The sequence below is a fragment of the Triplophysa rosa genome, linkage group LG18 (genome assembly GCF_024868665.1).
Source record: "Triplophysa rosa linkage group LG18, Trosa_1v2, whole genome shotgun sequence".
Taxonomy (NCBI): Eukaryota; Metazoa; Chordata; class Actinopteri; order Cypriniformes; family Nemacheilidae; genus Triplophysa; species Triplophysa rosa.
In genome coordinates, this window is record NC_079907.1 from 22,277,845 (window position 1) to 22,304,723 (window position 26,879).

The following is a 26,879-nucleotide window of genomic DNA, read 5'->3' on the forward strand; positions in this document are numbered from 1 at the left end:
ACTTATGTGTCTACCCTTGCATCTAATCCCACCCACACCAATCACGTCACACATAACCAACCAATGAGCGGTGCTGTTTATACTCCCAGGCTTTATAAAAACTGTCATTGAAGCGAATAATAACGGGCACTTCATAGCGCAAGAAACTAACTGAAGTTTACGCGTACTACCTTTCTGTTTGTCCGGTACTTTACACTACTTAGTTACTTAAACAGGTTTCAGTGAGGTTACTTTTTATCGTCAAAAGAAGAAATTGGTATCACAGAATAATTATAATGATGCTTTTATGGGTTATCTGCGCGTCTCTGATCACGGTGCCGCTGTTGTGTGACGCACGCATCACCAAGCGCTACGTGATCGGCTGTCCAGAGCGCTGCGATAAGAGTTTATGTCCGCCGGTACCGGCCGACTGCCTCGTCGGAGACATCCTGGATCAGTGCGACTGCTGCCCGGTGTGCGCGTCCGGTGAAGGCGAGCCCTGTGGCGGCACGGGGAAACTTGGAGACCCGGAGTGTGGAGAGGTTCTGGAGTGTGTGGTGTCTGACGGAGTCGAATCCACGGCCACGGTGAGGAGGAGAGGGAAGAGCGGCGTGTGCGTGTGTAAGAACCCGGACCCGGTTTGCGGGAGTGATGGAGTGTCCTACAGAAACATCTGCGAGCTCAAGAGAGTCAGCAACCGGGCGCAGAAACTTCAGCAGCCGCCGGTCATCTTCATTCAGAGAGGAGCCTGCGGGAAAGGTCAAACAATCTGCTTACACACCTTTTGTTTTCCCGATGATCTTGATCATTTAAAAACATTTTAGTTTTAAAATGTGAAACTAAAGTTGAAACTGTAGTTTCTGCCTGTATCAATACCGCACTTTAAGAGTCAATCTACAATTAGGGGTACATGTCATGTGTCCATGGACTCTATTATCCATTTGACTTTAATCTGCTGTTTTTGTGCTGTCCGATTTGGTCAATGTGAGGTTTTGCTCTTCAGATCAGCTCTAGAATACATGTTTCTGTATATATTTCTTACAAGGTGTTTTAAAAAGTATTTTGCTCATGCATCTACATTAAATCATCCATTTACTTACTGTATGTCCGAGAAATTAGTGTCAACCCTGTTACTCCCCATATAACCCCCTATAAATCACCAATGGTTTGTTACAAAGTCACATGTCAAACATCACATGATGTCATTTCCTTTTTTGGAGGAAAATTTGAAGACCGTGTGGTAAGTCATAACTTCTCCTCTTCGATATTTGATCCATATTATTGTCTGCGCATAGAGTAGATTAATTGACCGTCAACTGTGTTATCAACATGTTCTGTTGAACTTGCGTCACATGTTCTATTTATAAATATGTAGAGAAAGAATATAAAAACATAAGTTAATCAAGGTCATGTACTAACTAGTCCAAGGTCAGCAGTTTGCACAAGGCCCTAAAGTGGCTGAAATGTCAACTGTGTTACCTGTCAACCGTGTTACCATCAACGGTTGACAATGTTGGCAATTCAGTGTTAATTTATTATAAAAAAATTAGAGCATAAGCTTGCTATATAATTTATTTTGCACATTAAGGGGATATATTATTCAACCACCTAGTTTATTTATCAAAAAAGAATACTGATTTCCTGACTTTTTGGACCAGAAATGTACCCCTACATATAGAATCACTCTTAAGCATCATAACTGCAACCCCGTGTCCCAAAAACGTTGACAGTATTTTTGGGCATCATAGTCTGAAAAAACTACTGAGCTATTAAGTGGACATTTTAAAATCTGGTGAGATGCCTATGTAGACAGCAAGTTGGGGCATTGTGATCTATGATGCCCACCTGAAAGTGCCTATGCTGCATCAAAACAGTGAGCTTCAGACTGTAGTCTGGTTTGTAACAACTTTATTTTTAAGAGATATGTTTAATAAAACACATAATAAAAAATACTGTGATAATGTGTCTTTGAAAGACTTTTGCTTGCAATATAGATATACTGTATATATATTAACAAATTTGCCGTCGCTTGATTTAAACTATAGCTCATTTTTAGACAGTCAATGCAGTGAGATTATGAGATTTGCCAGTTTGTCTGAAGCTCCATTACCAGGAAATAAGCCCAAAGGTATCTGGAATTTAGGCCTGGCACTGGAAATATACGCAAAAACAGATAACTACACAAGAAGAGTTCAAGAAGTTCATGCCTGGACACATTCCCTGCAATAGAGGTTAGCAGCGGTTCAGCCAGAGTCTCCTGAAATCGCAAGATAACAAGTAGATTCCAAAAAGGGCAGAGAGAGCAGAGCTGACAGTGTGGTGACCATCAATCTAGTGGATCTATGTCATCTGGCCCAACATAATTTGAACAAGGTTTTTAAATTTAGTGCTTCCTCCACCGTCAATAATACCTCCATTCCAAGACCTAATGGGCTGCCGATCGACAGCATTGTAAGGCATTCAGGCAATGGGCATTAAGCCAGTTGGTATATAATCGTCTGGTCTCAAAACACACACTATAGTGACTGATGGTAGGGGAACATGACTTCAATGCCATCTTGACCTCCATCTTGATTTTGCATTGAGTGGATCATGTGGACCCAGTAACAGCAACATCACGGGTCTCCTCTACCAGTTATAAAACCATTCTTTCATGAGCATTTATGTCCTGAGAGTACTGTAAGTCGAATGCACTTTTGTGATTAAAACTGTATTGTTTGATGTGCCTGAAGGTTACAAATGAGTCAATTATGAGTTTTTGTTTTCAGTTAGGATGCTGCCTTTGAAGGTAGCTGCCCGTGTAGGCAGTAGACAGCAGAAAAGCTCACTAAATTAACGGAGGTACAAAATAAATCAATTTCTTTCCAAAGTTAATGGTCCAACACAATCTCACTGGAATTCATAACTATTTCATTCATATAAATTCGTACTATTTTATTCGTAAATTTTAGTGCGATTGCAGTGACGTCAGGTTTGGGGGAGGGGCTTAAGTGTTGCGTTTTCCTAATAATTCAATGTTTTTGTATTCACATGGCACTAATTCATACGAATTATTTACCTCGTTTGTAAATAATTATTACAAATATCTATGAGATCAGGAAGTTTTTATGACTTACACAACCAATGTAATTAATTCAATTTGACCTTTGTGTCAATGGGTATAATGATGTCTAAATCAAGCCTCACAAATCTTCGTTACTCGCACTCTACGTATTCCCTTTGGATTATTAGGTGTCACTCTAATCTGGTGAGATGTCGTGACAGAACGGGGAGTGACGTTAGGGTATCACTTCACCTTGGGTTCGGTCACAGTTTGACCAGCCAAAAATAGCGTTATACAGTCTAGAGTGTGTGAGCACAACATAGTTACGCTAAAACCTCATCGCAGTTCTGGTGCCAAAATTCTGTTTTCCCAAAATTCTGGGGTTTTTTTGTCATTACACTAAGACATCTCCCATCGCATGATGTAATGTCCATCTGGAGCTCAAGAAGCTGGACATTATCTAACAAACCTATTCTCTTAGAATTCAGATCCAGGTCAAATTTTACAGTCCTTGAGCTCTCTTAACCCACAATGTCAAAAGAAGACATGTCAACTAACAAGGAGAATTCTGTCCATTTTGTAATTTATTTCTATTCCTAATGTGATTTCTAAATGTGATTTCATTCAAGTCAAATATTATTAGGTCAAGTGTACTTGGCATAGTTATTTTTTTACGTGTACGCGAGCATATACGTACAGCCGAACGCATAGCCTTGCAAAGTATACTGCGTTCGACTCGTACGCGTACAGGCATGCGCGACCTGCATGTACTTTGTATGCGAGGTAACAAAATTCCGGCGGTGCTCGTGCAGTACTATTCTGATGATGAATTTTGTTTCACGCGTACTGTACGCTGTCCCTCGCATACGCGTAACAAGGGAACTATACTTCAGTCTTAAGGGTCATGCCAAAATACTTTTGCATAGTTGTACACCCAAATGATTGACAGTGCACATAAAAATTCCATAAAACTGTGAAGAAAGTATTGATTGACTGTAATTGCTGACAGACATCAGTTCTTAAAGTCCCCGTGAACCGGAAGTTGCGATCGTTTTTATTTACATATTCTGACACATTTCCGAGTGAAAAGGAATTTCAAAGGAGAAAATTAGTGGGCGTGGCTTGCGTTTTTCTCTGCGAATTGATTGAATTTGAAATGAAACTGGCAGCAGACTGAGAGTTGAAGGGGAGGAGTTAACGGATGCTCCGCCCAAGCCGTCTAATTTACATCATTTGAGATGGATAGTCATTTCAGGGCGGAAGTGGATTTTCAGATTTTAATTTTGATTTTGATTTTAACATTGATAAGCTATTTACTATAAACGCTGCAATATTTCATGAAAAAAAAAGAATTGTCATTTTTAACTTCACTCTAAATGATTTTTTGAGCAAGAAAATTCAGCCTCACACATTTTCACTGTGCACAAGTACAATATTTAACTGTAGAGGTTAAAGCACAAAGAATCTCTGTCAAACATTAGCTGGAGAAGGAAGTCTGTTATGTTGCATTAAAGCCAACACATACACACAAATATTCACTTTGGTTTGCCCCAAATGCTGAGTTTGCAGGAGGAAATGCATACAGTAGCATCCGCCCATCTTAGCCGGTGGCATGTGGTGTCGAACAAAATGCATGGAAAGGATCTTTCATTGACAGAGCAAGTCTGGGATCGGGCTACGTGCCAATGATGTGGAAAATTTAGCAGAGAGGGGGAATGGGGGAATTTGAGCCAAGAGATTTCATTGACCAAGTGCTTTATTAGTTTCTAAATTAAAGAGAAAATTTTAGCCAGTAAGAAACAGTGTTGGGTAAGTTACTCTGAAAAAGTAATTAATTACTAGTTACTAATTACACATTCGATAATGTAATTAGATTACTGTACAAGTTACTCACTTCAAAAAGTATTTAATTACTTATTAATAATTACTTTCTATATCCTACATCAACCTTGATGAGTTAAGTGATTCAAGGATAGACATGAAACGGCTCTTTTAATTCATTCAAATAAATAATATTAAACTACATAAAGTATTATTATTAATTACAAATGTTAGAATTGTACATTAAAGCACAGATTTTAAAGTTAGACTTTGAATTTTGATGTCAATTCCTCTTCTGCACACACACATGTTACACAAAGTATTTAGTTTAATTACATCAGAAGTAACTGTAATTAAATTACAGAAAAAATAAGAGTAATCCCTTACTTTACTTTTTCAAGGGAAAAGTAATTAAATTACAGTAACTAATTACTTAGTAACTAGTTACACCCAACACTGGAAACAACCTAGCAACATCTGCATAGCAACAAGCTAAAACATCTCCAAACCCCTAAGCAACTGCATAGCAATTCCCTGCAACCACCTATAACGCCCTAGCATCTTGGCGGCGAGTTTTGCAAGAGGTTTTATGTAACTTGAGAAAAATGAAACGCAGAACTAATTTAAGCTTGAAAGACCTGTTCCCTTTTATAGGCACAATTACATATGCATCCAATTTCATCCAAAGTACCTTATACTTTCATTGTATTTAAGAGAAACACATTTCTTCCAAAAGATAAAGGTGTTCACGGAACGCTGCCATTATCGGTATCTCTTTGTACAAACTAATGGGATTTGACCTACTAATAGAACACAAATGAGATTACATCACAAGAAAGTCTATTTGCAAGCCTCATGGTTATACTTGCTATCTTTTCCCACTGTAAATCAAAACACGTTTAAAACCGAGTCTATCTATTATGCTGGCTGTCTTATACCGTCCCTAATATGACAAAAACTAAGATCAGATCAGATTAGTTCCTAAGGGTAGAATGAACATTTGTGCCAGCATTCCGGATCATAGTGTCATAACAAGATAACCCAGGTGAAAACTTGTGAGGATTGTGACGTCAGCCTGTTGCATCATTTACTTTAAAGGGATAGTTCAACCAAAAATGAAAATTCTGTCATGAGTTACTAATAATTGTATTGTATTGTCAATGGTGCTTAAGAATTGTTGATTGCTAAACATTCTTCTGAATATCTTTCTTTGTGTTCAACAAAGAAATGTATACAGGTTTGGAACAACGAGGGTGAGTAATTCATGACAGACTTTTCATTTTTAGGTGAACTATACCTTTAAATGACTTGTCTTTGTTGACTTGAGTTTACTCAATTTGCCATTTTACACTAATGAATAGCCTACAATTTATCTTTGAAAGTAATTTCCTGTATATTGTACTGTAAACGTCTCTATGTACCGTCTGTTTACTTTGTAACTCTTTATACATGAAGCTTTGCTTGGCTCAAACAAATCACTCAAAAAGCATAGCTAGATGTCTAGATTATGTGTCAATCGATTGGCATTTTGTAATGAAACGAAAACCAGATTTTTCCACCAACGTCAGTCTAGTAATGTATGGTAATTAGGTCAACACACTTGTCTCCAGCTGTTTTCTATAACAGAATAATCAATAGAGTGCTGGGCAAGGAGTCTCTACAGACCTTTACATGATCATGTTCAGCTGACACAATAGAGCCCTGCAGAGCCACATTATGAAAAGTCATAAGAATGACATTAAAAGCTGTAAAATGGCTTTCAAGCATGATAGGATAATTTTTCCTCGTGATGGCTAATCAAGAAAAACATCTTATCAGAGTAGCAAGGCATCAGTCTCCAATGGTTTACAAGGCTTATACCAGCATGTGGCTGCATTCATGAATAATCGGGTGGTCACACTCAAATGTTTTGTCGGTTAACACAGCCTTGCATTCCCCTGCTGGTAGGTGCTGTTATTGCACCATCTAGATGTAACTTTCTTCTTTTAAAAGATTGCAAATTTTTCATTTTATTAGAGTGGTGGATTACCAGTTTAGTACACACAGTTATATACGTCATTTACAGGGCACCATGACTATGCTAACTAATCCCCGCCTCTACTGAATCGCACGCCACATCGGACCACATGTTCCTGTAGAGATCAAGTGCTGGAGGATGAAGTGGAGGACAATCTTCTACAGACCTGTTGGGCATGTAGGCAAACTGAAAGAGGTCAGGGGAGGGTCTGTGATGGATTTGAGGTAGGACAGCACTAGGCGCTAGTCTAAGCAAAGGGTCTATAGTCATTGAGACCTATGATCCTGGGCTTTTTGGGGATGGAGATGATGGTGGAGGTTTTCGTTGATCCACGTAAACGCAGATTGTTTTATATGTAAAAACGCACAAGAAAACCTTTTTCTACTCCACTGTTGTCATGTGAACGTACCGTCAGACTGTTGGCCAGACATATTCCCTACTCTTCTTTAGTTAAATGAATTCCATTAACATGGAAAAATGCTGGGTAAAACTCATGATCCTGTCAGGACCTGCTTGTTAGATTCCATTATGGTTAGAAAATTAGAAGGACCCTGGGAAGGCATCTTCCTACGCAGGCAGTCATCAACAGAGTACTGTTCCACATTTAGCGCAGATAAGCTTACAGTAAAATCTTAGAGTGAAATACGTGAAGGTGAAACATGAAAAGGGGTCCAACGGTGACGTTATATCTCATAGTGCCCAATTGGTGTAAAAAATATGAAATAAAAACCTCATGTTGTTGAAGAAGGCCCTCTTATATGCCCCCAGAGCATAGAACCATTAGTTGAACTCGAAATCTCACATATAGTGTTCCAGCTATGACATAACAATTCAAACAATTCAAACGTTCTTTCACTTTAAATATGCAACACCCTCTACAAACTTGGAGCCATTTTAACATCAGGGCGGGGAAACAATTACATTATCAAGATCATCAAGATGGGATGTGTAGAAGGAAAGGGCAATCCATCATATAGACCTACAAATATTTTTATCAACATGTTTCTACAATAATAAAATTTCTATTTACAACCAGTTTTTCAATGACATTGAGAAAGGACATTTCTCTTGGGTTTGGGGTCTGATACAGTATCATTCATAATAGCAAAAGGCAGAAATGGATCTGTGGCTTGGTTGCATACCAATGTTGAGGGCTGTGTTTGCTTTGGTAAATGTACATTGACGTTTTAAGCATCTGTATTGCATTAAAAGTAATTGCCACCTTTTACAGCCAGAATAGCGAGTTGTATTTGCTAATGCATTACGGCAAACATCCCAGAAATGAAAAGAAGGTCATTAAGGTTTTGGGGTTAAGGTGCTATTCACAGAAGATTTCAAACAGTGGGTGCATAGAGCCAGACACAGCCGTAGGGAAGAAACAAATAACATGCTACCCAACAAGTAAAAAGATTGCAGATGTGTTTGCACGCAGATGTTGTGAAAGGATTGTTATACAAGGTGAAAGGAAGTGTTATATTTCCAAAGTTATAAAAGCTGTTGACTCAGACCCAAGTTTTATAAGCACTTTCGACTGCCTGGACACTTCAAGTATAAGTGCAATTATATAAGTCTATACCACTTTCTTAAAATCCAACACGAATCTCGTTCTGGTTTGTTTTTGTTGGCCAAATTTGTGTTTGTGGTAATAGGTCTAAATTGAGAAAATTGGCCTCTGCTTTTCACATTTTGTACAGCTGCCTCCAGTGTGCAAATCTGAAACTGCTGAACATCTGACCGATTTGTAAGCATTGGGCATTGTGGCGGGTGATTTTCAGTGCTTGAGTATTTACACCCAACTTGATGATTTCCCAAGATGCCTCAATTAGACAATTAGAAAGATCCTAAATTGTACGTAAACCATCATTTACGGTATTCCATTGTAATCCATCTCTGATTAGAGGCTTTTTGTTTTCCATATGTGCTACAGGTCATGAGGAGAATCCAGATAGCCTCCGGCACAAATATAACTTCATCGCTGATGTGGTGGAGAAGATCGCTCCAGCTGTGGTTCACATCGAGCTGTTCAGGAAGTACGGCTTCCTGTCTCCTGAATCACACACACCACTGACCCCATTCCTGAAGGGTGTTTATATAAGATAAACCTTCAACACAACATCCAGAATTCTCTATCATTTTTTTTGCACATGAGAAGAGCAAAGTGACTTGACTCTTACGATTTTGTAAAGTCAACAGCACAGTTATTTAATAAGCATACAAATCTATATGCATCAATATTTGGTACAACATTTCAATTGAAATGTCTTAGTATTAAATGAAATATATTTCGTTTAAGTGGTTTTCTTTCGCTGAATAAGGCATCGTGTGTCATGGGTAAAGTACAGCCAACAAAATTTGATGCTTTAGAAATCACGCACTGCATGCAAAACTCTGCTCCACGGGCCAAATTCATTTTTCAGATGTGAAACCAAGAACGTTAAGCTACCATCATCGTTTGTTGTTCTGTTCTGTGGAATGCAGATAATGTTACGAAAGGGCTTCTCATCAAAATGATCTTCAAATCCCCTCTTCTTCCTTTCATAAGGATGGTGTTCTCCAAGCGGGAGGTGGCAGTGGCCAGTGGCTCTGGTTTCGTAGTGTCTGAAGATGGTCTGATTGTAACTAACGCTCACGTTGTGGCCAACAAGCATCGGGTGAAGGTCGAGCTGAAGACCGGCGCCACCTATGATGCCAAAATTAAAGACGTGGATGAGAAAGCCGACATCGCCCTCATCAAGATAGATGCTCCGGTGAGTACCTGCTGATTCATCCTCAACCAATATTCATCCTACGAAGGGAAGGTTTTTCAGAGACAACACAAAATCAATCCCACGCTCAGTTCCACAAACGAATGAGTTGGCACCCTAGACACATTTCAAAATATAACTGAATATAAAGTGCCAAGTTACTAAGCAAGGCAGAGGCTATTGTGGCATGGAACCCAAATGCTCAGTCGGTGGGCCACTTCTCCTCTGGCCAAATAAACGAGCATGGTGTGATTTATGACTAACTGTAGAGAAGGGCAGAGCTGAAATATGTTTTACTTGGCTTGTGTTTCGTGTAGCTCAGAGGATAATGGCCCGGTTTTAGAGGGAGGTCACTTCTGTACAGGAAGAGACAGACTTTGATAAGCAGTGTTGAATGGCTCCACTAAACAACTCTGACTCCACACCCAGACAGATCACGAAACAAGTCAAGAGGTTCGCTTTGTGGCTTTGGTATACGTCACATGTGGACCTCTACATTATAATCTGCAGGTTATTGATATTTTTAAGTTGAACTAACTTAAAATTTTAAGGCAACAAGGTAACTTATTTTTTTAAGTTGAAACAACAAAAAACAACAAATCATTTTTTACAGTGTAGCTATCTTAGAGAGAATATGTGATATTGCAAGTTTGTCAAACAAAAGGAAATGTAACAGTTTTCATGGTTTATAACACACCTCTCTAACAAAACGTGGTTCGATTCAGAGGTCTGATATTTGATATCCGGGCTACTGGTTTGTCATGAATTGGATTGTCCCATAAATAAGTAAATATAACAATGTACTTTAAAAATAGCAAGGTCACAAATTTGATTTAAGCTTCATGTGCTACCAAACATATTCAAAATCACTGCAAGTAAAATGCAATGCTGCCAGCACAGCTACAATACCGTTTTGTGATCCTCAAAAAAGCTTTGTCTTGTTAGTTTCCAATGTCATTTACATTTCAGTAGCCCAGAAAGCCCACAAGTGACTTACTTAACGATACACATGGTGTTAATGTTAAGGGTTTGGTGGTGGCAGTCAGAAGTGCCACGTCGCTGTAATTCAGCCCAGACTCTCATGCATAGTTCTGCCGTCCTCTGGCTCAGGTTCTGCTGCGGCACTGTGAATCATTTATATTGTGTAACTGTCTCATATTGTGTATGGCTTGTGTTTCCTGACAGACTGATTGGTGCGTACTTCTGTCAGCCAGAGAAATGGGTACGCGTTCTTTCTTGTTTTATTAAATGAACAGATTTGAGATGGCCGGAAAGTCGATTCAGCAGCAGCTGAAGTGTTTTGCAGATTATTTGCGAGGTTCTCTGGAAAAGCACATTTCAGCACTTATATCGGTTGATTCTCTGTTTCTTGATCTGACTCTTGTTATTATAGCTATATACCTACAAAATTAACTAGAACATTGCATCGAACATCAGTACTTGACTACCCATGAAAGAGCCTGACCAGACCTTGATCTAAGCAGATGCTGTTTTCAGCCCAGAAACATGTCTCATGTCAAACACTAAATGCACTGATTTAATGAAGAATTTAATTAAGGGTTGAATTATTCTCCAAAGTACAAACTTTTGTAGATTTAGTGCACATTTTTAAAGAACGTATTCATTTGTCTGATGTATTGGTGTACAATCACAATAATTCATTCACTTTTCGTTTCAAATTGTATCATCTTTTCTATAGTAAAATGTGTACAGATGTGTAAACCTGGCTTAACCCTGCGAGAGATAAACATACCCTGCGGAGATGCAAAAAGAAAACAGATACCAGCGAAGCATGTTAAAGCATGTTGCGGTTTGAGTTTCAGTTGTATCTTGTGAAAGAAATACAGTAATGAACTTTCGAGGATGACTAAAGCTGGGTCTCCTTCAGTCAGATCTGGGTCAGGATATTTTCTGAAGAGCAGTTTATCCGTGTGAATATTTGAAAGTGTGTTTGTCTGTTGTCTCTGGGTCAAAACACATCTTGGCAGGAGTCTGTGTGTGTCTGTATGTGTTTTCGCTGTAGGACTACTGAGTATGTTAACAGATCTTTGTTCAACAGATGTTCTTTTGACTTCCAAACATGTTACTTGTTGATGAATAACACAGATCTGTTGGTTGTTGAGCTCATTCACATTCAGGAAGTGCGGTTTTGTAGTCTAGGACAAAAAGAATCTTGAATTTAGTGACTAAGAAAAAGGTAAACCTTAATTCAAGATTATTTTTCTTGCCCCATCGGCAGATTTTTTTGCTTGTTTTAAGTACAAATTAACTGAAATTTCGTACTTTTGTTCTAAAAACAAGACTTCTTTTCTTGGGTCGTTTTGCTCGTCAAGAAAATGCATCTTGATTCAAGAATTTTTCGACATTTGTACTGGAAAACAAGACAAAATACTAAGCAAGAAAGTCATTTTTTGCAGCGTATGCAGGATTATGGCAAGCCAAATTAGCTTTAAACGCACATAAATAGCATTATTCTTTGCATCTTGTAAAATTGTTATTAGTAACAGTTATGACTTATAGAGCTCCGAAATTACATTTGTATTAGTCATATGTCTCTTTTGACTTCCATTGTATTTAATTACAGAGCTCTACTTATTTCTTGTCTGCACTGTGTTGGGTTCTGTTAGGTGTTAGCATAGCTTCATGTTATTAAAAGACTACAAAAACAAAAGATCTGACAATACCGTGTGCTTTATAATTTGCTGCTGTAGGAAATCCCCTGTAATTAGGATGCTGTCTCAAAACACCAGTCAAGGTGTACGACCGTCTGTAGTGTTTAAAGCAATGGAATGTCTCAACGCACACATTGTCTTACTGAAAACAAAACCGTATTAATATATTATTCGCATCTATTTCATGTCAATGAGAATGAATAGACAAAAGAGAGTTATGAGGTTTAAAATGATCATATTCATATGGTAAATTATAGTCATATAGTGTACAAAAATGCCGCCTTTTGCTGGTCTGACATTAGTGCAACATGTCTATGGTTAATGTGATGTATCATGTTGCAATGCAAAATTGTCTCTCTAAATATAAGTTTGCTTGTACCAAAGATGCAGCAGCAACAGTTTGCTGCTAACACCTGATCTAATGCAGTGACATTAATAAAAGTGTGACATTTCTTTGCAAGATAATTTGAGATCATTTGAATCCAAGTTCATTTGTGATCAACTTATCTGTCTGGAATTTCCCTCAAAGATAAATTGGGAAAGCCTCCTGGCAACATTCCTGTCTCATAAACCTTCATTCATGCCAGTGCATTGAAAGGATCATTTAAAGCTCTTTGCTTAGCAAAGCCAACATATTCCAGGGGAACATATTCTGGCACTGTCATAACTTGCCTTAAGTTCTTCATATGGCACAGTTTGCTTGAAATGGGCACAACTAATGGAAATATGCCTTTCAGTTCATAGATGTCTTCGAAAATCTGGGTCAAACCTTTGAGGTTGGTGTTAGTTCAGTTCTTGCTCAGGGCCTGGAAAGCTCTTCTTGACTCTTTGCCAAGACAAAGAGAGCTCTTCAACATCTCGCTGTTGCTCGTACAGATGAGTACTGTAAATATTATCTGGGTAAATTGCAGCTGTAGTCTTGGGTCTAGTTTTTTACCATTTAATTCTTTTCATGTACTTTTCCAGGGGTTAATGCATACCATAAAGCAAGTTCACAAGCCGTCGTGTTGGCGGTGTTGTACTTAAAACTTATGAATGCCAGTTTGGTGACATAAATAAAGGAGCCTTGGAGTACTCAAGTGTGTTTGGCAGAAGTCAGGCACATAGGCACATATTTGAAAAAGTTTGGTCTTGGCTTCCAAGAGAGCGGTCTAACTTTCTTCTTCCATGATGGGGTAAGACACAGCAAAATTGGGTCAAGCTCCCTATTGCAAACACAAACCTGTTCAGCATTAAACAAGTTTGTTATTCACTATGAAACGGATAGGTAACATGCCCTCGTGACATGATAAGCCTGTTTGCCTTTTTCTTCATAATTTTACTTTTTGTTTTTACCCCTTTTTCAACGTGTAATGTAGCTGATTGTGCATGTAATCTGCAAAGTTACAAAGCACAAAATCTGGCTGTCATGTGTTTTCTTGTGTTAAATTGTTGTTTTCGACTAAAAAAGAAATCTAGGTGTATGAAAAAAATCCTTTTAAAAGAGACAAATGTGTGATTAAGAGTCATGTTTGAGCGTACACGTTCCCCATTCTTTTAGCATTCAAACCGATCACCTAATTTAGAAAAAATATGTTTTTTTTTCACAGCAGTGCTACTAAAGGCAAAAGTTTGGCAAAAACAATCCATGTCATTTTTATTTACACAGAGCCAAAGTCAGATATTTCAAACAGTCAGACCGACCCACACCAGGGCGACTGTGTCTTTGGAAACGGTACAGTACATCTGATTTACTGTTGCTGAGAAACAGAAACGGTAAGAGTCGATGATTTCTGGTCTTTCTGGCAGAACATGGCTTTAGAGCGGATGTTGAGGGCTGAGCTTAGATTGATTTACTCTAGAAGGGGTTTTGTACACACCGCACATGTCTGTATCATCCTGAATCATCAGCCTTTTTAAAACAGTATAAATTATTTACAAACAGTCTCATCCAATTTGGGTTTATGGATGAACTTTATAGATGAAGATGCATATTTATGCTGTGTGTAATTCTGCTTGTTGGAGAATTATAGAGTTTGAGGCCATGCTGAGATGACTGGCATTGGAACCTGTCATCCTCCAAAAGAGAAAAAGAAACATAGGCTGTTTGAAAGCAGCTTATTACATTTACATTTAGTCATTCAGCAGACGCTTTTATCCAAAGCGACGTACAAAGTTGGGGAAAAGAAGCAATTTGTTCAACAAAAAACAATAATGCATAGGTGCAGTAAAAACTGGTCTCAGTCAGCCTATCACAGTATACGAAGCTAAGATTTTTTTGGGGGGGGGATAGGAAAGTACGTAGAAAAGAAGTAGAAGACTGTACTAATGGGTTAGATGTTGATGGAAGAGATGTGTTTTTAGCTGATTCTTAAAGACAGCTACAGAATCCGCTGATCTTGTGGCAAGAGGGAGGTCGTTCCAGAGTCGTGGAACACATCCGGAGAAAGTGCGTGAGAGTGATTTTTTCCCTTTTCCCCTTTGTTTATTACAAAAGTTACATTTTAAAATTAAGTTCCTTACAGCTGTCATAAAAGAAATGATAGTGTTGTGTTGTGTTGTGTTGTGTTGTGTTGTGTTGTGTTGTGTTGCGTGCAACGCCATAAAAGGACTTTCACTGTTGCTGCAATCAAAATGCAGATTTGTATGTAATGTGTGAACTTTTTTCAAAGGCAGGTTATGGTAAAAGTAAAAGTAACTGGTTATTTAAAAATCATTTTTGAAAAGTCACACCTTAACTTCCTGTTGAGATTTATATATCCATCAATTCCCAGTATTGCCTTGATAAATGTAACATCTTGAGGCTGTTGAGTCATAGCGTATGGCGAACTCAAGAGAATAATTGAGTCAAAACATAAGTAGGTCAGATTGGAACTGCGTTGAGAATGAGTTGTAGTCTGATTGAAAGTTGTTTGAAATCATGGCAGTTGTTTGGAGCAGTGGAAACAGTGCCCTGTGATTCATCAGTTGAGATCATTTATGTCCGTGCAGGCTCACATTGGTACTTCACTTCCTTTTCTTCGATAGATTCTATATTCACATCAATGATCCACTTGTAAAGAAATTAGAGGGATTAAGTGAAGCAAATCCTCTTCTACGTGTAACAGACGACGCAAGCCGATTAAATTGTCCTGTATGCTTATCAGCGGTGCTGTGTTTTATTTAGATGACTGATGGAAATTGACATTTTCATTCCTCTTTTCTAAACAGACATTATGCATTAAACAGCAGGACATACTTGCAATGCTTTGTCAACCAAGTCAGCTACAGTCTTAAAAATAAAGGTGCTTCACAATGCCATAGAAGAACCTTTTTTGGCTAAATGGTTCCATAAAGAACCGTTAACACCCAAAGAACCTTTCTGTTTTACAAAAGGTTCTTTGTGGCGAAATCATTTTCTTCAGATCATAAAAAGGTAAGAAAGAGATGGTTCTTTAAAGAACCTTTGACAAAATGGTTCTTTGTGGAACCAAAAATGGTTCTTCCATGGCATCGCTGAGATGAACCTTTTAAGCGCCTTTATTTTTAAGAGTGTACCTGGTTTCTAAATAAGGCCTTACTTATCTGTGTCCTTCTGAGAATCATCTAAAATAAAAGAGTTTTGCTTTCGGGCCAACAGGTGTCTTGGTGATCAGCTTTATTATCATAACAGACCCGAGGTGTGAAATAGCTTCCTGTTTACTGTGGCGGTGGGCATCTGTAGCACTGTCCAAAATATCCGTTTATCAAAGAACTCTTTTATTCCCCCCAAAATAAAGAAACAACCACAGATGATATCTGTAAGGCAACAGCAATGAGATTAAACTGAGATCAAATGGAAACGTTTGCTTAAGTTTCAGACTCCTGCATCTCAGAAGAGATCTTAACGATGTCTAATTCTGATTCAGATTTGCCACGTCTGCAGGGAATGCATACAAAAGTTCAGTAATTGAATAAAATATTCATGTTCAAGTCAATATTATTGAATTTTTGTTTGCCTTAATTTTACATACATTTATTTTGCGGATACCCACTCTTTATGTATTTCAACAATTGTCTTATTTTATTTCTCCTAGAATGCACCTTTATACTTAAATGAAACACATCAGAGAACGAAAGGGCAACGTAGAGCCATAGAATTTTCCTCTGGCTTGATTTCCCAAAATAGAGGACTAGCGTCATTCACTATATAGTGAATAAGATACTTTGAGACATAACCATTGGCAACATGTCCATACATCTCTCATGTTTGTATTTGACATTCTGATCATCTTTCACTGGTTTCAGATTCTCAGCTGGAACGATTGGCACTAAATATTACTGTCCTGTAATGTCTGAGAATGTGTTTTGTGTATTAGATTTTAGTCTGAGGCATTTCATTTCAATTCAAGAAAATGCAACACGGCTGTTAAGTCCGACTGATTAAGATCTGTAAAAAATGCAACAGTAAGAATTGTACAGTAAGCATTCACCATTAAAACACATTATTATTAATCTTGTTTTGCTTCTGGCATGAAGCATGTCTCTTTTGAAATGCCGCCAAATCAAAAAGTCTGCGCTTCTTAGGTTTTCCACTGACTATGAAATTGTGGTTTCTGACTTCTATTTCTTGGTGGTAGGCTATGTGAGACCAGTTTTACTGCACTTGTGCTTTTTGTTGTCCTTGTTCCAATTGCTGTTTACCTCATTTGTAAGTCGCTTTGGATAAAAGCGTCTGCTAAATGACTAAATATAAATGTAATGTAAATGTCTAAATGCATTTAAATGCAGATGTCTTAAGTACACTAGGAAAACTAACAGACATGAACTGAAAGCCACAAAACTCTAATTTCCCATCTAAAGCCGGTGCAGTGTCGTAGCAACTAAGTGACGGTCTGTGCACGTAACGCATATAGTCCTACATACAGAAACACATCATTTGGAGAGTAAATTTGGAAAGGCTTGATTCAGCGCAGGACGTGCCCTGCTGGCTTTAAGGACGTGATTGTAGGTTGTCGCGTGTATTCGGGGATGGTGGGAATGAGCGTAGGCGTGGAATAGGCGTTTGTTATCTTTAGCCAAGCATCGATTGTGCATCTGCAAACAAGACCGCCTGGAATGCACCGTAAACATTCTCATGTACTCCTCCACTGCACTCCTCCTCTGACCTCTCTTACAGTTTCACATTAATAGGGCAGCTTGTTTAATAATAGATTCATATGTCATTTCATTATTTATTCAGCGATTGATATACAATTAATGGGAACGGAATTGCAGTTTACGATATAGCCTCAAATGCTTTATCGGTTTATTATACAGCTACCACACAATAAAAATATTAATATTATTAATTTTAATGATTTTTTTTATTTATCATTATCGTTAAATACCATCTTTCATTTGGAAGTCATAGTCCCTTTAGCGTATGTTTTAAAAGTTTGTATCCCGGACAGAGAGTTTGAGAACACACTTTAACAACAACAGTGTGATATAAGCAACAGAATAAAGTGACTGTACATTGTACATTTTATAAAATGACAAATCAAATGATGTCAATGACAGTCCAGTGCCACAAACCCTAATAACTATTAGATTTATAGCAGCTCATTTGAAACTCTCTTCTTGCTAAGGAATCACATTTTCCCTGTCTGGAAATATCCTGAGGCCGCAAGCTGACAGCTGTACATGCCACAACACATAAGCACAAACACAAACCTGTCACGCTAGACTGTACTTTTACAACACAAGACTGTTACAGGACAATTGGCAAAAAATCAATTTTAAAATACAGTTATTTATATTGAAATGTTGTAGCCCATTCTTTAACTAAAATGTGACTATCCTGATTATGCAAGCAGACTCTATTTTTAGAGGATTTGTTTTCTTCAGTTTTTCTCTCTGTTGCCAGAAGGAGAAAGGTTTTAAAACCCTCCGGAGTAAAAGATCAATCTTAAGTCTCATCGGGCTGCTATGGCGTCCACTGTTTGGCTGAGGACATTGCAGGCATCTTGTGAACCTTGATTCATTTATGCCCAGCTGTTTGCTCCAAGTTTGTAGAATTCTTGGGTTGGTCATAACATCCTCTATTATTGCTTACAATTAGACTTATAAAACTAAACAAAATGTGTATGTGTTATATGATTGTGATATACGTTATTTCCTATATTTATCCTATGTTTCCTATTTTTATCATATATGAAGAGTATTGCACCAGAGACATACAGTATTTGCTTACCGACACATATAATGTAGCTAAATAACCAGGGTTGTGTAAATTACACAATGTAACAATTTGTTTTAAGTTGTGTTTCGCTTTCATTTTTACTTTGTTTATGAAGTTTAACATGCTGAATATGAAAATCTATTTTTTCCATAGACGGTACTCGCAATAAAACTCAAAAAATGTCACACATTTATACATTTCGGTGTTGTTACTCATAGACAGAAATGACACTGAGCTCAAAACAACATACATGAAACGAGAGGGGCGGGGCCAATGACAAGACACGAGAAAGCACATGAGATGTAAAAACGTAAACAACTCATGGCTTTCTCACATAAAACCTAGGGGCTCTGTCCCGATCCTGCCACACGACTAGAAATTCATGAACAAAGCGGCAGGACCGTGACATGATCGTTTTTGTCTTTTGACTAATACTGTCCTCACGAACCAAGTTCCAGACGTAGTCACCCATCATTGCTTCATCCCACCTTCCCCGTGCTACAGAAATTTCAAACAATTTCTGACAGTGACGATTGTAAAATAACTTAAAATATGTGAAAATTTGTAGTTATTATTTGCAATATACCAATATATCGTAATTAATGATATAAGATCAAAATTTACTTGAGCTAAATATATTGATGTGACATGAAAATAAATATTACCACAATAATTAGCTCCACAGAGTTGTACAAGAACTATGAAAAGGTCAAAAATTTATTACACTGTGTTAATACACATTGACGTTTTACATCATAAAGATTTTCATAATAACCAAAAAACACAATCACGTTTGTTTAAAAGAATAGAAGACAAGTTCCCAGTTCCTATAGGGTAAAACATACAGCCTTCCTTCATCATGATATCAAATGTCTAACATTAGAATCAGACGGATCAAAAGACGTGCACGTTTTTAAGAGTACACTCAAAAAATTGATTTGTTGAATTTACTTTAAAAAGCTGCGTCATGGTTCCACGCAACAATATTAAGTAATTTGAACAAATAACACTTAAGTTGTATGAACAAAATAAATGTAAGTAATGTTGACAAAACTTTTTTGAGTAAGTCCAAACCATTCCGATTGTACCAGTAATTTTAAGTTAATTGAACTCAATATTTATCCTTCTCAAATGGTACTTTTTGTTGTCATACATAAATAACATACAGACTTACTGCATGTAAGTCAAAACGCAATGAGCAAATCAGATGAGAGGCATCTCAGTACTGGCATTAGCACAGTTACAGCTCATTGAATGATGCAGTAGACATCATGGGCGTACTTTAACCCCTCACAGACTATGCACATGTACCACTCTTCTAAACAATGGTCACCCTAAAACTCAAAAATACTACAAACTAAATGAACATTAAGCACAAACAAGTCTTTATCTTTACTGAAAAACACTTAAAATAACACAAAATTGACTGCCTAAGTGCAGTCTTACGCAAAGCATGCTGGGAACTGAAAATCTTGTTTTATTAAAAGAAACAGTATAGATGCTGCGTATTTATAAATTGAAGATTTCAACATCGTTTTCTCTTGCATTGCAGATGAAACTTCCAGTGCTGCTGTTGGGCAGATCAGCTGATCTGAGACCAGGCGAGTTTGTGGTGGCTATCGGCAGTCCGTTCTCTCTTCAGAACACGGTGACCACGGGCATCGTCAGCACAACCCAGAGGGGCGGCAAAGAGCTGGGACTGCGTAATTCCGATATGGACTACATCCAGACTGACGCTATTATCAATGTGAGCTAACACCATTCACATATTACATTCAATTCATATAAAAACTGTCTGTTGGGTAACCAAAGTGTAAACCGTATTTAAGAGTACAGTAAAATACAATGAATGAACAAAGACTAAAGACTTACACGATAACCATGTTTTTAATAACTAGGTAGTAATTAGTTATAATCATCTCGGTGATCTTTTTTCATTGACACAGATATAAATCTAATGAAAAAACTCAATTGTATGTATTGTTATGAAACACAATCAGCCGACGGATGATTGACACGTATCTAATAACAGGACCTTTTCTCTGTTTCAGTATGGTAATTCAGGAGGACCCTTGGTGAACCTCGTAAGTTCCTCTTTTGTTTTATTTGTACTATGTCTTCCACATATGTAATCAATGAAACTAGAGTCTCACAGCAGATGGCGGTCCCGTTCTGGGGGGGTTCACTGAATGCAGACCACGAGCACAATCAATAATGTGTTTTCATGAGCTGAATGAGCCTTGAAACATGCTTTGGCAGAGGCATTCTGTGTTGAGTCAGCCGTGACTGTGAACACATGCATTAATTGCGATCACTGTGTGACATAAAGACATCTGCGCACTGCAGATGTGCGGCGTGTTTGTGTGAGTTTGCACTTACTTGTTTTTGCAGGACGGTGAAGTGATCGGGATCAACACGCTGAAGGTGACAGCGGGGATTTCTTTCGCCATTCCCTCTGACAAGATCCGACAGTTCCTGGCTGAGTCCCACGAGAGACAATCTAAAGGTCAGTAACAACAGATTAAAAACAGGTGCAAACCTGTACATAAATCAAATATAGGTTCACAGTATTGCTACATAAATATACTGTCTCTAGGAAAAACCGCCACGAAGAAGAAGTACATTGGTGTGAGGATGATGACGCTAACCCCAACGTATGTCACGTGTGCTCTCTGAAGTGCTCTGCTGATGTGTCTTGATGACATGATTCAAACATATCAATTATTTTTAAATGTATACATAAGCAGCCGGATACCTGCAAACGTGACATTCTTGTATTTTCTTATGTATCTGGTAGACTTGCTAAGGAGCTAAAGGACAGACAGAGTGATTTCCCAGATGTGACCTCTGGAGCTTACGTCATTGAAGTTATCCCAAAAACCCCCGCTGAAGTGTAAGCAGCACGCCACAGGCCTGAGATCAGGGTTGCCAGATCTGCATAACTAAATGGCCCAAATACCAAAACTTAACATATGTCATATGCTTTACCTAAAACACACGTTTTACAGTCACTGTTATGTATTACACTCAATATTTGATTAAAAATCATTGTATAGTAGTAATCATAAACACTGTAACCCTCTACTGGATACTTTGGTGATTGGTATCCTGATACCTGTGACTAGGGTATTTTTACAAATGCACTGGCAACCATAAACATTTGGTTTGCACGATGCTGCGTCCACAAGGAAAAGTTGTGAAAAGTACATAAATGACATACAAGTGATTTATTTTCATATTTAAAGTTATATTTGGCTATTATTACTTTAATATACAAACCTGTTTAAATGCAAATGCTTGAAACAGATTTGCTTATTTATGGAAAGAATTCTTTTTATAATCATGCTGAGGCAGCCACCCAGCTTCTCTATAGATGTGGCTCAATTTCCATAATGAGTTTTTACCCATAAACAAAAGTTTGTGTTACTGAATGTAGAAGATTAAACACGACTACTGTGACAGTATTACCCATTTACTTTTGGTTTTAAGGTAAGACACAATTCGAAAATTTGGTTTAATCATTTGTAAATATATTGTCACATACTTTATTAAAAGACTTATTTATATTTCATCTTTGTGTAATATTTAACTGTCCCTGTCAAAATGATTTGCTGCATCCTGGTTGCCATGTGTTATTAGTTTTGAGCGGTTGTTATCCGGGAACATCAGAATCAAGTATTCCAGAGTGCCATGTAATAAATAGTATTATACCATGGTCTGTTTGAATACTGGATTCTGATTGGCTGGAAGGTGTGCATTAAAAGCCTTTAACGCACGGGTAGCTCCAGACAGTCAGTTTGATTACATTTAACATTAACTGACAAAATAACCCTCATTTCACCTGTTTGATCTAAAATGACACTGTAAGCATCAATAAAAGCATTAACTTGGCAAATAACCATGGTATAAGCGGGATATTCCACGGCTAGCCGCTTCGCGTCGGGTGGTTCTTCGCCTCCACATCGTGCATTAAAACCCTTTAATGCACGGCTAGCCGTGGATTATCCCTTACATAAAACATATAAAGTGTCAAACAAAAAGCAGTATTTACTAAACAGAAATCAAAAACATTTACATTAAATTTATGCATTTGGCAGATTCGAGTCAGAAACAGCATAAAACCCCATCACTGTTTTGCACTGTGAATTCAACAAGACGTCCTCTTCTGTTTTGCAGGGGCGGTCTGAAAGAGAGCGATGTCATAATCAGCATCAACGGTCAGAGGATCACATCAGCCAGCGATGTCAGCACGGCCATCAAGAAAGACGAGACTCTGAGGACAGTGGCACGACGGGGCAATGAGGACGTCATGCTCACCATCATTCCTGAGGAGATTGACCCTTGACCTCCCTCACGCTCATCCATGAGCTGGCTCTCAGACTTTGACTGAGTGTGTGTGCAGAGCATCACATGAATCTGTAGTACATACTTGAACACCCCAACGTCACCCAGCCTGAAGCGCTAAGGACAGAAAATGACCTTTATCACAGAGTCATTTTCCATCTATCTGTATGTTGTACTGTTTGAAAACGAGCCCTTTGTAAATATATACAAGAGTTAAAATGTAGTACCGGCTAGTTAATTGATATACTGTACATGTATATTATTTGTTCCTCGTGTATTCATCAGCAAGACAAATGTGTGTATTCAACTTTTTTACATTAACACTTAAATCTAAAACTTGACATGAAAATGAATATGAAGAGAACAGAGCGCAAAAGAAGTAAATATCCCATGTGTTTCCTCCATAGAGTCAAGGATTTTTAGCAATGACCTTTCGACAAACAGTAATTCTACCGTAAGCTCTGATATGTTAAATCATCGTCATTTCAGCTTCGTTTAGAAATAAATATTTCATAGTAGAAATTGACACTATTCAGAATCCTACCTGCACGTGCACAGGATTGTGGGATATGCCTTCAAAAATCAAGCATGAAGGTATGTCAGGAGACAGTAAGCAAGGCAAGCATTAGATTCTGCCGTTCCCTGATGCCGTTTGACCTTGGACTGTATCCTCAGAAGGCGTCTTTCAGCTGTCACACGCAGCCGGACCACTTTTTAAAACTGGAACGGGGTGTTAGCGACTCTGTTTAATCTCCAACTATAAAATCTCCAACTAATACAGTATGTTTGTATGGGCTATAGTATATCTGAATATTTTGGCACTTGCTTTGAACATTATCTTATCTCTCAATAACTTCTCTTCCTTTTTGTGTCTGTGTGTCTGTCAGACGGCGATTTCAGAAACGGAATAAAAGAAGGGACATTTTTAAAGTGTTTTTGTATTCTAGCGTTTTACTACAAACATGAACAACACAGTAGACTCCTTAAATCTTGCCTTTATACAAAATGTTTTGAATCAGGGCGGCTGTGCTTACTCGAGTCCTTTACCCATTCTTTTGCCAAACTGTCAAAAAATTCCAATTCGATTGAAAGACTGTATAATCACTTCCTGTCGTGTTTGGATATCATGCTTGCATACACATTAAAACCTTTGATCAACATTCCGTAAAAGATTAATGGTTCGTAATATGGTTCTTAAATCCACTCAGATGTATCAGATTCATTACTCATGGTCTGGCTCTCCTCGTAACCTCGAAACAAAATAAGCGGCGAAGGAATCATAAAACTGTCACTCGTTTGGATTCTTATTGCTTTTAAACAGCTATTCTTCAAACCAGGCCAAATCTCTGAGCTCAGTGCTAAGGTTCTAGTACATTGTGTTGATCACAAATGATCTCAAAACAAATTGAATATGATTTCACCAAGACATGGATGAAATTGCTAGTCGGCAAATCAGATTTTTGGGGTTGGTTAAGGTTTATAGCAGAGGTTACAGGCCTGTTATTAGCTTTATTATTGGAGTATTTATTGGTTTGGCTTGGTATGAGGTCTTAGTATAAAGTTTGGTTTATGATAGTTTTAAAGCAATCGTTCCTTCATCGTCACTCAGTTGTGAAATGCTGCCCTCATTTGTCGGTTTATTGAAAGCACAGTGTGATGCATACAGATCTACAGCGAGTACTTCAATGCCATTCGAGGCACCATAACATTGTACTAGGATTAATAAAGCATCTTGGAAAAATGCGTCTGCCAAATTTGAAAACGTAATTACAGTATTGTTTCAATGGTTTTGTGGCACAGAAATAGAAAACAGTGAATAATCCCGGTGCCATTCTGGTCCTAGCTCAACGTTGCCTCTCGTCCAATCAGATTTGAGGACTGAAACGAGCAATGTGGCCAGATTGAGAAGATATAAAGCAAACTCGTTGCACAAGACTGCACAAACTCTCATCTGTTGCGTGTAAGCTTATTAGATCTAAGTGATAAAGTTGGGCATGTTTTTTCCGGACTACTTTAAAGGATGACTTCAGGCAGCAGAACTCAGGAATAACAGGCGGGTTTGCATTCATTTCCTCTCAGGAACAGCTTCAGTTGATCTTGGAAGATATTGAGTGGAGAGATGGAATAAAAACATCCAATATGAGATGCAGACAGAATGAAGTCATTTAAAACACAGACATATTACACCGTTACTCACTATTGTGTTTGTTTTCTTTCGGAACCAATACAGGCAAGGTTTAACAGCTTAGTGTAACTGTTACATCATTCTCAGACGTTCAAAGTCACTTTGCAGCATTCGGTTAATTTACAGTAAATGGATGAATCTTATAAAAAATGTCTTATATCTCAAATTAAAAAGAATTGCATTAGGAAAATGAAGTCTTAAAGGTCCAGTGTGTCATTTTAACAGAAATGCAATGTATGAAGACCTTGCATAGTGAAGCGTTATGTTTTCATTACCCTAGAATGAGCTTTCTCTATCCACATATGCCGTGGGTCCTTGTGCATGGAATTCGCCATGTTGTTTCTACAGTAGCCCTAAATGGACAAACTGCGTTTCGTAAATACGTTATCGCCTTCAGCAAAGAAGCGAAAACGTGACGACATCTTAGTTCTCTGTCAGCGTGACTTCAAAAGTCACGCTGTGCTTCAAACGGGGGTTGGAGTGAGCCGTTGGTTGCCATTCGCAACCTCACCGATAGATGTCGCTAAATTTCATACACTGGACCTTTAATAAAAAGTTCCTTTTTGGTTTTGGATTTCCAGAAGGACTGATGCAAAATATGAATATATGATACACTTAAATGAACATTTAGGGCTATTTTCTTTCTTTATAGCGTGAGTGATGGTGTGGTTTGCATGAGGGACACTGTTGATTCAGCCGGGCCGTTTGACTTCTGGGACGCTAGCGTGGGTGTCTGCACAAAAACAGCTGCTGTTCTTCAGTGGTACCACCTCCGCCACTGACTCATTTCTCTGCTGTTACAAAACCCCTTCTGAAGTGGATGTCGGTCAAGAAAACAACAGCTCTCTGTTTGAACGAATCTACCCAGTGAACATCACTGTGGTGTAGACAGAAGACAGACGCTCAGGTCAACACTTCATCAAGGTGGAAAGTTATTCATAGGGCTCTTTAAAACACTAAATGAAACCTGCTCATTTGGAGCGATTTCAGTTCATTCACCGTAAATGTTTTATGCTGAATTTCCTTCAGTTTTGAGTGTTAATTCAGCTGTGTGTTTTTAACTGATGCTTCCTGAAGGTGGCAAATTCCCTTCATGGGTGACGGGAGACTGCCAAGAATATCTCAGGTAGATGTTCATACGGTAAATAAGAGGGTAGACACGCGGATTTCTGGAATGCAGGGCTCTAAGAAACAACTCGAAGCTTTTATAACTACTAAAACATGTAATTAAATTACATTTTAATCAAATAAAAAAAATATTACCACTACTGAAGATGAGTTGAACAAGACCTGTTTAGCAGAAATCAACCTGTAGCCTTGGGATTTTATGAACACGTGCTTTATAAATTACATTAAAAGGATTAAAAACGTTAAATCTAAACTGTGACTACATTAAAATACTTCCGCCTACAGCATCTTAATATGCAAAAACAAGACCATTTATAGGCACAAGAAAGGGACATTGACATTGGATATCTGTAAGTAAACAGTAGATTTCCCTTGTAAATACAAATAATGTTTATACAAACTGAGAGACAAGCAGGCCCGGCACTAGCCTGGAACGACTGGGGGGGAATCAGGTAGTCTGGTCGAGCAACAATACAAAATCATGGTTCATTGCATGCATAGTTTTAAAAAGAATTCTGTGAATAAATTGATAGATTATTATGTGCTTGATAATACAAAGTATTTAACTGTGTATTTTTTTTAATTGTCAGCTGGATATTTTTGGAGGGGTCCAAGGAAAATCTGGGGGGGAAATGTCCCCTAAGCCCCCCAGACCTGGCCTTGGAGAGAAGTCTTCATTTTTGTTGTGGTAATTGATACAACACCATTACAAAGGCATAAACGTGTTTTATGTAGGTCAAAGCCATATTTTAAAGTGTCACAAACGAAAGATTACTATAACTGTAA

General features: G+C 38.1%; 1 protein-coding gene across 1 annotated transcript; it reads left to right on the plus strand.

Annotated features, from left to right (window-relative positions):
- Positions 1-115: 115 nt before the first annotated feature.
- htra1b (HtrA serine peptidase 1b) lies at positions 116-23,933 on the plus strand. Its single transcript, XM_057359427.1, has 9 exons — positions 116-738; positions 8,788-8,890; positions 9,403-9,607; positions 19,989-20,183; positions 20,488-20,520; positions 20,828-20,942; positions 21,033-21,090; positions 21,234-21,329; positions 22,613-23,933. The coding sequence occupies exons 1-9, from the start codon at positions 276-278 to the stop codon at positions 22,779-22,781; spliced, it is 1,437 nt and encodes a 478-aa protein (XP_057215410.1). The 5' UTR covers positions 116-275; the 3' UTR covers positions 22,782-23,933.
- Positions 23,934-26,879: the final 2,946 nt, after the last annotated feature.

Bases quoted from the DNA above. Each gene is read 5' to 3' on its own strand.
- htra1b (XM_057359427.1), top strand. From the start codon at position 276: ATGATGCTTTTATGGGTTATCTGCGCGTCTCTGATCACGGTGCCGCTG. The intron at 20,184-20,487 runs GTGAGCTAACAC...TCTCTGTTTCAG, and splicing joins AGACTGACGCTATTATCAAT to TATGGTAATTCAGGAGGACC. The intron at 21,330-22,612 runs GTAAGCAGCACG...TCTGTTTTGCAG, and splicing joins CCAAAAACCCCCGCTGAAGT to GGGCGGTCTGAAAGAGAGCG.